General features: G+C 44.6%; 1 protein-coding gene across 2 annotated transcripts in view; it reads left to right on the forward strand.

Moving 5' to 3' along the window:
• ZWILCH (zwilch kinetochore protein) overlaps window positions 1-15,203 on the forward strand; it is a 76,773-nt gene that overhangs the window by 32,301 nt on the left and 29,269 nt on the right. For both annotated transcript variants that reach the window (XR_005775628.1, XM_040414300.1), the window contains exons 4-9: window positions 1,382-1,497; window positions 3,987-4,189; window positions 6,417-6,496; window positions 7,423-7,578; window positions 7,700-7,771; window positions 14,783-14,876. Coding sequence is in view for 1 of the 2 variants with exons in the window: in XM_040414300.1 (XP_040270234.1) it covers window positions 1,382-1,497; window positions 3,987-4,189; window positions 6,417-6,496; window positions 7,423-7,578; window positions 7,700-7,771; window positions 14,783-14,876 (721 nt within the window). In the remaining variant the exon portion in view is untranslated. The remainder of the gene's footprint in view (window positions 1-1,381; window positions 1,498-3,986; window positions 4,190-6,416; window positions 6,497-7,422; window positions 7,579-7,699; window positions 7,772-14,782; window positions 14,877-15,203) is intronic.

Consider the following 15,203-nt stretch of genomic DNA (forward strand, 5'->3'; position numbering starts at 1 on the left):
CCATTTCAATGGGGCTGCAAAAGATATGTGCTGTCCGCATCCGTATGTCCGTTCTGCTGTCCCGCAAAAAAGATAGAACATGTCCTATTCTTGTCCGTTTTGCAGACAAGGATAGGCATTGTTACAATGGATCTGCAAAAAAAGACAGATGCAACATGGATGTCATATCTTTTGCGGACTGCAAAATGCATATGGGTGCATTCACATCGATGACGTTCGTGTTGCATCTGTTTTTTTTTTTTTTTTTTTTTGCTGACCCATTGTAACGATGCCTATTCTTGTCCACAAAACTGACATGTTCTAATTGTTTTGTGGTACTGCAGAACGGACATACGGATGCGGGCAGCACACATCTTTTGCTTCCCCGTTGAATTGAATGGGCCTGCATCCAGTCCAAAAAAATGCGGATCATATGCAAACCAAAAATACGGTCGTGTGAATGGAGCCTAAATGAGCACATTACTTAAGCTTTGTTATTTACATTGTATATTGTGGTCCTCAAGCCAAAAAGCAGTGTACTCATCAGCATGCCGTTACAAAAGAGGAGTGTGACGGAAGTCCAGCGCTCTGTCCGAGGTACGGTTACATAAGTCGTTTTCAGACACCGTATTTGATATGGTCTAAAGCAACTCACGTAAATATAACCTAAAGCTTGGGGCTACACCGCAACATGGAGTCGCAGGCGAGTCACAGCACACGCAACATACATCAAAGCCAATGGAGTAAAAGTTGCATGTTTAATTGCGACATGACTGACAATCATTAGATGTGGTGTCAGGTTACTTTTATGTCCCACAACGTGTGTAGCCCACCCCCTAATAGTTGATTTGATAGCCACTCTGATGACAAAAGTCTGGGATGGGTAAGTGGGTATTACTTTTTTGTGATGCTTCACCTTCTCTGTGCTGGACCTGTGGCTTATCTAGGTGGCGTTATTTATACATCGTACACAAAGTTAAACGGGGTTTCGCACACTTTTTAACTGATGTGACCTGTGCTCTGGATAGGTCATCAGTATCTGATCAGTGGGGGTCTGACACCGCCGCCTTCTCGCAGCTTACCCTAAGCCAGTAATGTCGCATTCATCGGTCACATGGCCTGGGCACAGCTCAGTCCTATTCAAGTGAAAGGGGCTGAGCTTCTATACCGTGTACAGCACTGAGCTTGATAAGCTGCGAGGAGGCACACAAGAGCACCAGTGCCTCAAACAGCTGATCAGCATTGGTCCCCCCCGAACAGATACTAAAAAGATTTAGAATGCCCCTTTAATGAAAATTGGCCCTGTGAAGGCCAACCAATTCTATTCATGTCTTAAATGCAAATGACAGAGCTAAGACCCTGTGAATACATCGGTATAACATATGTAACTTTCGACTTGCAGATTTTGAAACTGGAGGAAGACATCATAGAAGAATCCCAGGCTAGCGACAGCCACTTATTTGATCTTTCTGTAGAAAAATCCTGTGCGCCGCTGCCTGTCTCAACCATGCAAGCCAGGTACGTGTCCTCTGCATTCAGCTTTGGGGATCTATGGCCTCAGGCTGCTTGACGTGTCTACATCTTTCTATTAAAGGGACATTACCATCAGTTTTGTTCTCACTTATTACCATGTAATTTAACAGATGGATGGCTTTCTGGATATCATTTTGGAAGTCACTCCATGTATTTTATTTACTTGTCCTTGTTCTAGAACTTCCTCTTTGTTTGGACTTCTAGCATGGGAGGCACTCTCATTTGACTTTCTCAGTCAGGCCATCACTGGGACCAGAGAGGGAAGTGGATGAGTGACTCAGTGCATCACAAATTAAACTGATAAGGGCAATGCTCTTTTGTGAGCCTCTTTAATTATGTTTATCAAGAGAACTATAGAGCTGCCACACTGTTATCCTAAATTCTACATCTACTGTTATACCAGCGGATAACATCTCGTCCTCACAGCCGCAGTCAACGAAATATGGATTACCTAGCTATATAGGAGTTTTATCTCTCTGTGCAGACTACTGTGAAGGACAATATTTCTATTTAATTTTCAGTGGCATAGTACTGCCAAAATAAAAAACTGTCAAAAATTGTAAAAAAAAAAAAATATTTTAAAAGTGACCTGTCGCCACCCCTAAAATGTCTGTTTTAATAAATATTTATATTCCCTATTAAATAATTATTCTACAACCTAAGAACTTTGGGCCTCATTTATCAAAACTGTCTTAGTTGCCCATAGCATCCAATCAGAGCTCAGCTTTCATTTCCTAAAGGGCTCAGAAAAAATTAACGCTGAGCTCTGATTGGTTGCTATGGAAAACTAAGACAATTGTTATTCATTATTTCTGTTATTCATTCTAGAAATGTATACATTGTGTTTTTATCGTCTAAGGGCTCATGCACACGAACGTATTTTCTTTCAGTTTCCATTCCGTTTTTTTTTTTTTTCGTGGACCATATGTGGAACCTTTAACTTTAACCATTAACATTAATGGGTCCGCCAAAAAAACGGAAGTTACTCCGTGTGCATTCCTTTTTCACTTTACGGACAAGAATAGGACTGCTCAATTAGGGGCCAGCTGTTCCGTTTCGCAAAATACGGCATGCACACGGACGTCATCCGTATTATATGAGGATCTGTACGGTCATGTACATGAGGCCTAACATTGTGCAATCAGTGTTGCCTATGCGTGAATGTGTTGTGACACACCCATTTGGCAAGGGAAATAGTAACCCAGTTGGCCATTTATACACAAATTCATCAAGTGGATCAGAGTTTACAAACATTAACATGCCGTGAATATTATTTTTTATTTTTTGTACAGAATTTGAGCATGGTGTGGGTTTTCAAATCCCCAGCGTGTCAGTTAGGCTGGGTTCACACGAGCGGATGCCGTGCGTGGCATCCGCTCCGTGAAAGAGTGCCAAGACCCGATGCAGACTGCAGAGGCACGGAGCATTAACATGACTGATAATGCTCCGTGCCTCTCTGTGATCTCTTTACTACGAAATCACAGTTGTCACTGTGATTTCGTAGTAAAGAGGTCACAGAGAGGCACGGAGCATTATCAGTCATGTTAATGCTCCGTGCCTCTGCAGTCTGCATCGGGTCTTGGCACTCTTTCACGGAGCGGATGCCACGCACGGCATCCGCTCATGTGAACCCAGCCTTATGTTGCAAATTTGCTGCGGATTTCACCCTTTTCAGTTTAGCGAGGTGAAATTGGTTGCAGAGATTTTCACTGCGTGTGCACCCGGCCTTGTAGAGGACAACAGGGCATCTGTGCATGTGCCAAAACTTGCAGCTCTCCTCTTCCTAGGTGATCGGAGGCAAGGCTGGCTGTCCATGTTCTTACACACAGGGCAACTCCAGGCTTCAACACAAGCCCAGAGCCATTCTGCTATGTGTTGGAGCTGGCAGGCAGGAAGTGAATGTGCATGCTCACATTAGGACTGGTTGTAGGACAAAGGATTCACTGTACAAGCAAGTCAACCCCAACCTCTCCCTGCAATGGATGGATCTGTTGGTTACAAGAAATAACAAAGTGGCTGTTTCTGGAGGTTAGATGGTCTAGACCTGTGATGTCTAACCTCCGGCACTCCAGCTGTGGTAAAACTACAACTCCCAAGATGCACACTTGCTTCGCTGTTCTCAGAACTCCACAGAAATGAATGGAGCATGCTGGGAGTCCTAGTTTCACCACAGCTGGAGTGCCGGAGGTTAGCCATCACCGATATGATGAGATTAGATTAGATTAGACTCTAGACCAGGCATGCTGAATCTGCGGCCCTCCAGCTGTTGCAAAACTACAACTCCCATCGTTCCTGGACACCCTACAGCTATCAGCCTACAGAAGGGCATGGTGGGAGTTGTGGTTGTACAACAGCTGGAGGGCCGCAGGTTGAACATCCCTGCTGTAGACTATATCAAGTGGTCAAGGCGTTTCTTAGAAACAGTATCAGATCCACCAATGTAATTATGGATTAACCCTTGTTTTTCTTTTTAGGCAGCTCCTTTCAAGCTATACTTTGACACACAACCCCAACATGGCACAGTTTGGGAATGGAAAACCAGTGGAGGTTCTTCCTCAGTTGTGGGTAAGATGTGATAGCTCGGATGCAGAAAGTACCTGTTGGCTTGGAGCGGAGCCTATCAAAACCAGCAGGAATGAGATCTCAGGAATGAGCTTCCATAAGGTAACCTGTGCAGGTCAGTGCAGTCGTTACAGCTGGGCAAGTTCTCTAATCTCCTGGTATGAAATAAGTGCTGGTCATTGAACTGGTCTTATATTGGCAGTGATACTACTTGCTATGGTTTAGCCCTGTTCATTGGTACTTTGTAAAAGGGCCCTTTACACTGGCAGAGAATCCGCAAGATAATCACTAACACGCATTCATAGGAACGCTCGGTAGCGATTATCTGGCGCTGTAGAAGTGCCGCTGATTACTCGATGAACGAGCTAAACACTCATTCATTGGGTAATAGATCTTTCATGCGGACACAAAAATCGACATTTGCCAGCAGCAGATCGTGCTGTGTAAACATGATCTGCTACCGGCAAACAACGAGTCTGTATGGGGACGATCGATGGCATTAGCGATCTTTCCTCCCCATAATGTCGAGGAGATCACTGCATGTAAATTTAGCGGTCTCCTCCAATGATGAGCAGGTGATTGCCGAGAAGGAACGCTTCTGTCCTGATAATCCGCTGCTGTGTCGTCTTGTGTAGAGAGGCCTTAAAGCTTATGAATAATTGAATAGTTTCCATTCATCTGTAATGCAATCTTGTAGAATATAGTAGCTTTATTCAAGAGCAAATTATAACATATTATGAAAGTAAGGGTCCATTCACACGTCAGTAATTTGGGTCCGCATTCATTCCGCAATTTACGGACCCATTCACTTTCAATGGGGCTGGAACGGATGCAAATCCGCATTTTCGGGATCTGCATCCGTTTTTTCTGGATCCGCAATTCCGTTCCTGAAAAAAATAGAGCATGTCCTATTCTTGTCCGCAATTGTAAAGGCATTTTCTATTATAGTGTCTGTGATGTGCGGTCCGCAAATTGCGGATCTCACATTGCAGGTGTCCGTGTTTTGCGGATCCGCAAAACACTTACGGACGTGTGAATGGACCCTAATAAGAGATAATCTTACAACCACTATTTATTAGTCTGCATGTTCTTGAAATAGACAGTCATGTAGAAATCCTGCATGAGGTAATCTGTTGCTGGTCCATTTGTGACTGAGCAAAAGGGATGGGCCTTAATGATCTTTTTGGCCTTGGGCAGAGAAGGGAGGATCCTGCTTCAGCCATTTTTCTTACAGCCAGACCCAGGAAAGTGAGGAGAGGGAACATGGCTCATCTCCTAACATGGTTATAAAGGAAAATAATAACATTCTTAATACAGAATGCTTACTAAAATGTGGCTTTAGGGGTTAAAAAAATAAATAAAATTAACTCACCTCATCCTGTTGTTCGCGCAGCCGGCATCATCATCTTTCTTCTTCTTGCAGGACCTGCCAAAGGACCTTTGATGACGTGGTGAGCGCGATTACGTCATCAAAGGTCCTTTGGCAGGTCCTGAAAGAAGAAGAAAGATGATGCCGGCTGCGCGAACAACAGGATGAGGTGAGTTATTATTTTTATTTATTTTTTTACTCCTAAAGTAAGGAGTCTGTATTAAGAATGCTATTATTTTCCTTTATAACTATGTTATAAGGGAAAATAATACAGTAAATTGACTTTTATCAATTTACTTACATCATCTCCTAGCAACCATGCGTGAAAATCGTACCGCATCCGCAGATGCTTGCAATTTTCACGCAAACCCATTCATTTTTATGGGGCCTGCGTTGCGTTCAGTGCGGGTTTAATGCGTTCACCTCACGCATTGCACCTGCACGGAATTCTCGCCCGTGTGAAAGGGGCCTAAGGATACATTGAAAAAGTGTGAACTCAGTGGTGAAAAACTGCAGAAAGAATTGCTGTGAATTTAAACTCTGCACCGTTTCTATTCAGATGTTTTTTTGCAGTGTATGGGCACAGCTGCCAGATGTTACACGTTGGCCAATAGGAAATTCTAAAATACCCTACAAACACAGCAATTAAGACCATATTGTGTTTTATGTCCTTTAGCGTTTTTTGTTTTTTTCCTGTGGCTGTGGGTTTTCTTGGGTGTCCCAAGAAAAATGTTATGCAACTAAGAAACACCACCCCCCAAAAGAGATGCATGAAGCATGAATTTCATTGCATTTTTTTTACAAACCCCCCAAAAAGTGTGGAAGCACCCTATTAAATCTAATGGAGACAGCAGCACTATTGACCCCTTTGCACTGGTGACTGCCTCGTAGATGTAGTGTCACTGAAGGCTACCACATTCAGAAATGCATCGGTTGCAGAAGCATTTTCAGCAGCTATTGTTATTTATCACAGGTCCGACTTCTGACAAATCCTGTTTTCCAAGTCTTGAAGCATTAAAGAAATCCCACAAGGAAAGACATCATTCTTCCGCAGTAAGTTTGTGAATCAGATTAGTCAGTTTCATTTTAATGTATTGGGTAATTGTAACATTAAATGCCACAACCTGTGACCACCATGAAGAAACATACAGCCCACTTAGAACTATGTATTTGACCTTTTCATATGAGAATGTTATTGTTAGAGTGGAGTGAATCCATTCTAATAAACTGATTGGTCTCATCAGCAGCGCTTCTTCACCTGTAGGGTGCTGTCCCAGCAGGTGAAGAAGTGCTCACCTACCTGCAAGATTGACAGGCCCAGACATTTAGCCGAAGAAGAGTTTGTACCTTTGCTCTCCGAATCAGAGCAGCAGGACAGGCAGGAAATTGTCAGGGCCAGGCTAAATGTCCGGCCATGTCAATCTTGCGGCAGGTGGGCGTTTTTTTTCACCTGCAGGAACAAGCCCCCCACAAGTGAAGAAGTCCTGCTGATTGTGGGATCATTCATTAACATAGACCTGTAAAGTCAATTCTGAAATGGAATCTGTGACCAGGTTTATGCTGCCCCATCTGAGGACAACATAAAATAAAACCTGATTCCAGCACTGGGTCACTTAATTTTTTTTTCTTGCAATAGTTTCTTTAAAGTCACACTTTATTAGGTGCAGCACAAGCCGAACCAGGGCTCATCATGAGCTGCTGACTACCCACAGCTGATTCACAACTTTCTCCCTATTACTGTTGGTAGAGAGAAGTCTGTCAATCAGCAGAGGTGGGAGTCAGCAGCTCATGAATGTCAGGACTCCAGAGAGCGTGCACATCATTGAGACGACTCCTGAGTTGGCTCGTGCTGCAACAAATTAAGTGTGATTTAATGGAAACTACTGCAAAAAGTGACAACATGCTATCAGTCTGCCATCAGATGGGGCAGCATAAACCTGGTCATAGATTTCCTTTAACCCAACTCTACTTTTTACTAGATGCAGACAAGAGGATTTGCTCGATATGATTTATTTAGCTGCACCGCACTGGAGAATTCAGTTATAGAATCACAAACCAATGTCACTGTGGACTTTGTGTGGAATGGAGTAGACCATATCCCTCAGATGCCACCTTTGACGTCTGCGTCAACACTGGTATGTCTTGAACTTTTATCTATTTTTACTTATTAGGAACAAAATGTCTTTATTATTATTATTTGGTTATTTGCACTTTTGCTTGTTATAAATCTTGATATTTTTTGTTGTAAATTCCTAGAATATCAGAGTGGAGTCTGGAGATCTTCGAAGTCCTGTGTACCCTGTGTATAAAGAGCTGGATTTCCTTCTGGTACAGCTGAGTATTGTGATATGTCTTTTATGCAAGGAGGTTAAAGGGGACAAAAGTTATGGAAATATATATATATATATATATATATATATATATATATATACACATACACACTGTAGGGTTTTTTCGAGTATCGAACTTTCGATACCCAATCGTTACTTTTAGCCCAGTATCGATACGATACCGGGAGTTGTATTTTATCGATACTAGGCTGCGCCACTGCACAGCCCAGTATCAGAGACTATGGATCACGCTGCTCTCAGCGTGCACCATGTTCCCTCAGCAGTACAGGGAAGAAGGAAGCAAACTCTCCCTCCCCCTGTGCTGCTCCCTCCAATGAGAGCGCAGAGGGGCGGAGGAGAGGGGCTGTGGCCACTGCGCCACCAATGATAACTAACGTTTAATACATTACAAATGCAGGCGGCGGCAGAAACACAGTGCTGCACCTGAGGGGTTAACTGCCGCTGATCGCAGTGCCCTGTCAGAGGTCAGGTGCCAGCAATGTGTTTCTGCCGCGGGCTTTATTTGTATATTAAACGTTAGTTATCGTTGGTGACGCAGTGCGCCCTTCCCCCCGTCCCCAGTATTAAAAACATTAGTGGCAGTGGCCACAGGGTCCCCCCTACCCTACTCATTGGTGGCAGTGGCAGTTCTGATTGGAGCCCCAGCAGTGTAATCCTGGGGCTCCAATCGGTTACCATGGCAGCCAGGACTCTACTGAAGCCCTGGCTGCCATGGTAACATCCCTGCTGCTGTGTGCACAAAGCACAGGGCAGCAGGGAGAGTGTAAAGTCCTATTCACCCTGATAGAGCTCTATTAGGGTGAATAGGACAAGGGATTAAAATATCCCAGGTTCTACCCCTAAGGGGGGAAATAGTTATTAAATAAGGCTACTTTCACACCTGCGTTAGGTGCGGATCCGTCTGGTATCTGCACAGACGGATCCGCACCTATAATGCAAACACTTGTATCCGTTCAGAATGGATCCGTTTGCATTACCATGAACAAAAAAAAATATATATATCTTTTTTTTGTTCATGATAATGCATTGTAAGTCAGGACGGATCCGTTTGGCTCCGCATCGTCAGGCGGACACCACAACGATGCAGGCAGCGTTTTGGTGTCCGCCTCCAGAGCAGAATGGTGACTGTACGGAGGCAAACTAATGCATTCTGAATGGATCCTTATCCATTCAGAATGCATTGGGGCTAAACTGATTAGTTTTGGGCTGCTTGTGAGAGCCCTGAAACGGATCTCACAAGCTGACCCAGAAACGCCAGTGTGAAAGTAGCCTTAACTGTAAAAAAAAAAAAAAAAAAAGTTTAAAAAAAAAACACAACAAAATATTAAACCCCTTTCCCAATTTTACATATAAAATATATAAACAATAAATAAATAAAATATTTCATATCGCCACGTCCGAAAAGTCCAAACTATTAAAATATTTAAAAATATATCACTATGTGATGAACGCCAGAAAAGAAAAACTGCGCGATTCGCCATTTGTTTTTAGTCACCTTGTCCCCCCAAAAAATAGGATAGGACTGTTCGATTATGGGCCGGACATTCCATGAAATGCGGAATGCACGTGCCTTTTTTTGGCGTTTTATTTTTTTCGTGTGGTATCGAATGGTCTTGAGTATCGCAATACTTTTTTATGGTATCGAAACCGAATCAAAATTTTGGTATCGAAACAACCCTAATATACTGTATATACATATTACCCAGTTACAGAAATGTTCTCCTTGCAGCGTCTGTGTAATGTAGTATTGCATGGTGCCCATGGTTGTCCTTAGTGAAAGTGAGTACGGTAAGTTGCAGGGTGGGGTATACAGTGCTGGTACAGTAATCAACTTAGGGCTCTTTCACACTTGCCTTGTTTTGTTCCGGCATAGAGTTCCGTCGTCGGGGCTCTATGCCGGAAGAATCCTGATCAGGATTATCCCCATGCATTCTGAATGGAGAGAAATCCGTTCAGGATGCATCAGGATGTCTTCAGTTCCGAACCGGAACGTTTTTTGGCCGAAGAAAATACCGCAGCATGCTGCGCTTTTTGCTCCGGCCAAAAATCCTGAACACTTGCCGCAAGGCCAGATCCGGAATTAATGCCCATTGAAAGGCATTAATCCGGATCCGGCCTTAAGCTAAACGTTGTTTCGGCGCATTACCGGATCCGACGTTTAGCTTTTTCTGAATGGTTATCATGGCTGCAAGAACGGTAAAGTCCTGGCAGCCATGGTAAAGTGTAGTGGGGAGCTGGGGAGCAGTATACTTACCGTCCGTGCGGCTCCTGGGGCGCTTCAGAGTGACGTCAGGGCGCCCCACGCGCATGGATGATGTGATCGCATGGATCACGTCATCCATGCGCATGGGGCGCTCTGACGTCATTCTGGAGCGCCCCGGGAGCCGCACGGACGGTAAGTATACTGCTCCCCCGCTCCCCACTTCTACTATGGCAACCAGGACTTTAATAGCATCCTGGCTGCCATAGTAACACTGAACGCATTTTGAAGATGGATCCGTCTTCAAATGCTTTCAGTTCACTTGCGTTGTTACGGATCCGGCGGGCACCTCCGGCAAATGGAGTGCACGACGGATCCGGACAACGCAAGTGTGAAAGAGGCCTTATACAGGATTGAATGAGGTCTACACGGCGAGTAGAATAAACAATACCTTCCCATCACTGTGCTGTAATAACTTGCCATATATCATTGAAAATAAATCGTTACAATAGAACAAAAGAACAGAGGGGTTACGAGGAAAGTCTGAGGGGAAGATAGGAGGTGGGGGCGGGGGGACCACTGTAGAAGCTAACCAGTGTCAGAACCTTTGGTACAAGTAGAGATTATGACCGCATATGTAACATATGTATTGCAACATTTAAAGTACCTAAGTGAATCAAGGGACTTATAGTCATAGTTGATCTCGTCATACAGTGAAACCTCAAAATTTTTGCCAAGGACTCAATATGCTTAAGAATTTTTGGGGTGTTCGGAAATCCCAGTGAGCAATTAGTTCCAATCGATAGAGTTGATCGCATCTCTGAAACCATTGTTGCATAGGTGGGGGTCCGTTTTTTTCCAGTGCACCGCAACAAGTAATCTAGCTGATGCAAGTAAAATTTTACATAGATTTAGTGTTTGTTTAGAGCAGGGGTGGCCAACCTGTGGCTCTTGATCCGCATGCGGCTCTTTGCTTCTTCAAGTGCGGCTCTAGCTGTGTACTTTGCAGGTCCAGCTCACTCTCCACTATGTCCTGATGCACACAGTGTGAGAACGTAGTATGTGGAGACACGCACTATGACCTGACGTTGTGCTCATCAGGTCACAGTGGAGAGTGTGTCAGACCTGCAGAGTAGCAGGTGCCCGAGCAGGAGCCCAGTGCCTGATCAGGAGAAGGAAGAGATTTTTTATTTAATTATAGAACTGAGCATGGGGGTCTGATCTAAGCATGGGAGGTTCTAATCTGAGCATGGGGGGGGTGTCCTGATTTGGGCAATGGGGGTCCTGATTTGGGCAATGGGGGTCCTGATCTGGGCAATGGGGGTCCTGATCTGGGCAATGGGGGTCCTGATCTGGGCAATGGGGGTTCCTGATCTAAGCATGGAGGGTCCTGATCTGAGCATGGGGAGTCCTGATCTGAGCATGGGGGGGTCCTGATCTGAGCATGGGGGGGTCCTGATCTGAGCATGGGGGGGTCCTGATCTGAGCATGGGGGGGTCCTGATCTGAGCATGGGGGGGTCCTGATCTGAGCATGGGGGGGTCCTGATCTGAGCATGGGGGGGTCCTGATCTGAGCATGGGGGGGTCCTGATCTGAGCATGGGGGGGTCCTGATCTGAGCATGGGGGGGGGGGGGTCCTGATCTGAGCATGGGGGTGGGGGGGGTCCTGATCTGAGCATGGGGGTGTCCTTATCTGAGCATGTTGGGGGGGTTCTGATCTGAGCATGTTGGGGGGGTTCTGATCTGAGCATGTTGGGGGGGTTCTGATCTGAGCATGTTGGGGGGGTTCTGATCTGAGCATGTTGGGGGGGTTCTGATCTGAGCATGTTGGGGGGGTTCTGATCTGAGCATGTTGGGGGGGTTCTGATCTGAGCATGTTGGGGGGGTTCTGATCTGAGCATGGGGGGGGGTTCTGATCTGAGCAATAGGGGTCAGATTTGAGCATGGGGGTCAGATTTGAGCATGGTTTGGTCAGTCCTGAGCATTGGGGGGTTAGATCTTGAAAGGGAGAGATCTGAGCATTAAGGGGGGGTGGGTCTGAACACTGAGGGTCTGACACTGGGAGTCTGATTTGTGTTGTCTGATCCGAGCATTGGGGTCTTATTTTGGGGGTCTGATTAGGAGGTCTGATGAGGTTTGGGGATCTTATTTTAGGTCAGATGAGGATTGGGGATCTGATTTCGAAGTCTGATCTGAGGTCTGAAGAAAAATATATATTTTTTCCTTTTTTCTCTGCTAATGAAAAAAAAATAAAAAATATTTTTATCAGACCTCAGATCAGATGATTTTCTTTGTTAAAACGTAGGTGCATCTTGAGGGCGGAAAATACGGTGACTTGTGTGTTAATGTATAGCTTGTGGCTCCTGGTAGTCGTACAATTTTATTTTTTTTTAATGTTTTTTTTGGCTCTTTGTGTCTAAGGTTGACCAAATAGACATACTCTCGTAGAGACTGGGATGTGTGACTTACAGACACTTTGCCAATATGGTTTGATTTTTGAGCATGTCCACCATATATGGCTCTGTGTCCCGGTATCCGTGCCGCATCTCCAACATATGGGGCTAACCTCTGGGAACATACGGTGTAAACGCTGTGGTGTATAATACCACTAAGTGAGGACTTTGTAGCTGTTTTCCTGTAGCTTGACGCACCTGGATACCCTCCATGGAGCAATCAATAAGCTGTTTAGTTCCTGCTGAGAGAACCGGATATCTAGTTCCTGTTCCCATTTGGAAATGAATGGGTAACTTTTGGGGCACGTTAAGGAGAGAATGAGGGTATATAATTGAGAGATTTTCTTTTTCGGTTCTCTTGTTTTCAATATCATTTTTTCAAACACAGAGTGATCAGTTTGACTAGGAACATTTTTCAGATGTTGTTTGATAAATTGCAAGCAGTGGGCAACCTGAAACGTAGATAGACTGGCTAACCCTGGGTGATTTCTTAAGTCCGCGTAAGAGGGGGTATCATCGTCCGGGCATAGAGACAGAACCGGGGTATCTATTAATTTTGCCTGTTCAGAAAGTGTTTTCCAAAAGTAAATGGAGGAATGGCATAGTATATCTCTAAGGCTGCATTCACACATCCGTGGTGTGTTGCGGACCCGCAAATTGCGGGTCCGCAACACACCAGCCCGGCACCCCCATAGAAATGCCTATTCTTGTCCACAAGCTGCGGACAAGAATAGGACATGCTCTATCTTTTTGCGGAGCTGCGGACCCAAAGATCGGGGGCCGTGCACCGCAAATGCGGATGCAGACAGCACACTGTGTGCTGTCCGCATCCATTCCATCCCCATAGAGAATGAATGGGTCCGCACTCGTTCCGCAAAATTGCGGAACGGATGCGGACCCATTTTGTGGACGTGTGAATGGAGCCTGACTTGTATGAGAGCTAAACGATTGGGCATCAAGTGCTCCAGAAGGTTTGAGTCGATCCAATGTTCGATGGAGCATCTGGTTATAGAGCTGTGTGTCTGTAGCATTTTGTCTTTGGGAGAGCGGTCCAAAAAGATCAGGGATCTTAACGGGAGATTAGCCATAGCTTCTTCCGCTAGTATATCTAATCGACCTGTGTATGGCCGCAACCATTCCAGACATCTAAGACATAAAATAGCCCTGTGATAACTATATAGGTCTGGGATACCTAGCCCTCCTTTAGTGGGGTGTAAGGTTATATATTTCGAAGGTATCCTAGCTCATTTCCCCCCCAGAGAATTGTGCATCTTTTCTAATACTATTTACTGTAGACTTCCCTGCATGCTGCGCTATACATTTTGTTCACCACTGGGACCCCTCAGATATTGATATCAAATCGATTTACAATAAATGTCTATCATGGAAAAATACTTTAATGTAGTGATACTAATGATAACTGGTATTCAGGGAGTTGTGTCAGGAGGAGAACCCCTTTTTATATTGAAGAAATCCCAGCAATCAGCCAGTATCATCAGGAGAAGCTGTGGTTGACCATAGGAAGTATGGAATTACATGCTGGGCATTCAAATGAAAATGCAGAATTAAGGGCTTGTTCACATGCGTTAGAGCCTCTGTCACAGATTCCGTCAAAAAAAAGATCAGACAAAAGTCCTGTATACAGGACATTTTTTGTCCAGTAAAAAACAAAATTCTGAATAGACTCCATTGTAGTCAGTCGAGTCTGTTCAGCTCAAGTTGTCTCAGTTGTGTGGTGAATCCTGCACTGCCGTTATTTTTTATTGTTCTGCTTCTCTAACGGATCCGAACTATGGAAATATATGGCGGTGATATGAACTCGCCCTTAGGCCTTGTTCACATCATGTTTTTCCCATGCTTTTAACATATACCAAAAACATATACATTATGGTTGCCTCAGACTGATATAAGAACATGGTGTGCTGCGTTTTTGCATTCCTTTTTTTTTTTTCTCTCTAATGTATAAGTCAGATGGAGGCATAAAACCTCATGTAAACCGACCTTTAAACCTCATGCAGACGTCCGTGGAACACGGTTCGTGAGATACCGGACTGGCATCCTCCTTAGTGCAGGAGCGCACGGCGTCATTGGTTGCTATGACGCCGTATGCGCTGTGCCGCCGCTGCTGTACATTAATACACTCGCGGACAAGTGAATGGGTCCGCAAGCGGCGGACATATGGCCGGTGCCCGTGCATTGCGGACCGCTATTTGCAGTCCACAGCACGGGCACAGGCCACCCATGTTCATCTGCATAAGCCCTAAGGAATCTGTTTAATATCAACATACTTAATAAATGAAGGATGACTAATTACCGTTTGTGATATTTCTGACAGGTTTTAGCTGAAGGCTTGAAAACTGGTGTAACAGAATGGCCAGAGACTTTAGAAACCAAGTCAGCCGCTGAGCTTGTTCAAGAGCTTCTTAATGGTAACTTCATATGACTGTGATTTGTATTTTATCTTCTATCCATATATGCACCTAAATGGTTATGGTGTATTCAGATACGGAAGACTTGTTGCACCAATATTTTGTTCCACCAAAATATCTCAGTTCACATGTATAGACCTGGAATCTGCTGCATGTGAGTTTACCCTTATGATTTCCCCACCAGTTGTGGGTATTGAATGGCAATATATGTAAATAAGAGATCTTGTGAATCCAGCTTGGGTTGGCATTACCCTATTGAGTGGTCATAGTAGTGCCATCCTATTTAATGTGACTATTTTTTGGACAGCTTGGGTCACTGCTTCTTGA

The sequence above is a fragment of the Bufo bufo genome, chromosome 1 (genome assembly GCF_905171765.1).
Source record: "Bufo bufo chromosome 1, aBufBuf1.1, whole genome shotgun sequence".
In the NCBI taxonomy this organism is placed as follows: Eukaryota; Metazoa; Chordata; class Amphibia; order Anura; family Bufonidae; genus Bufo; species Bufo bufo.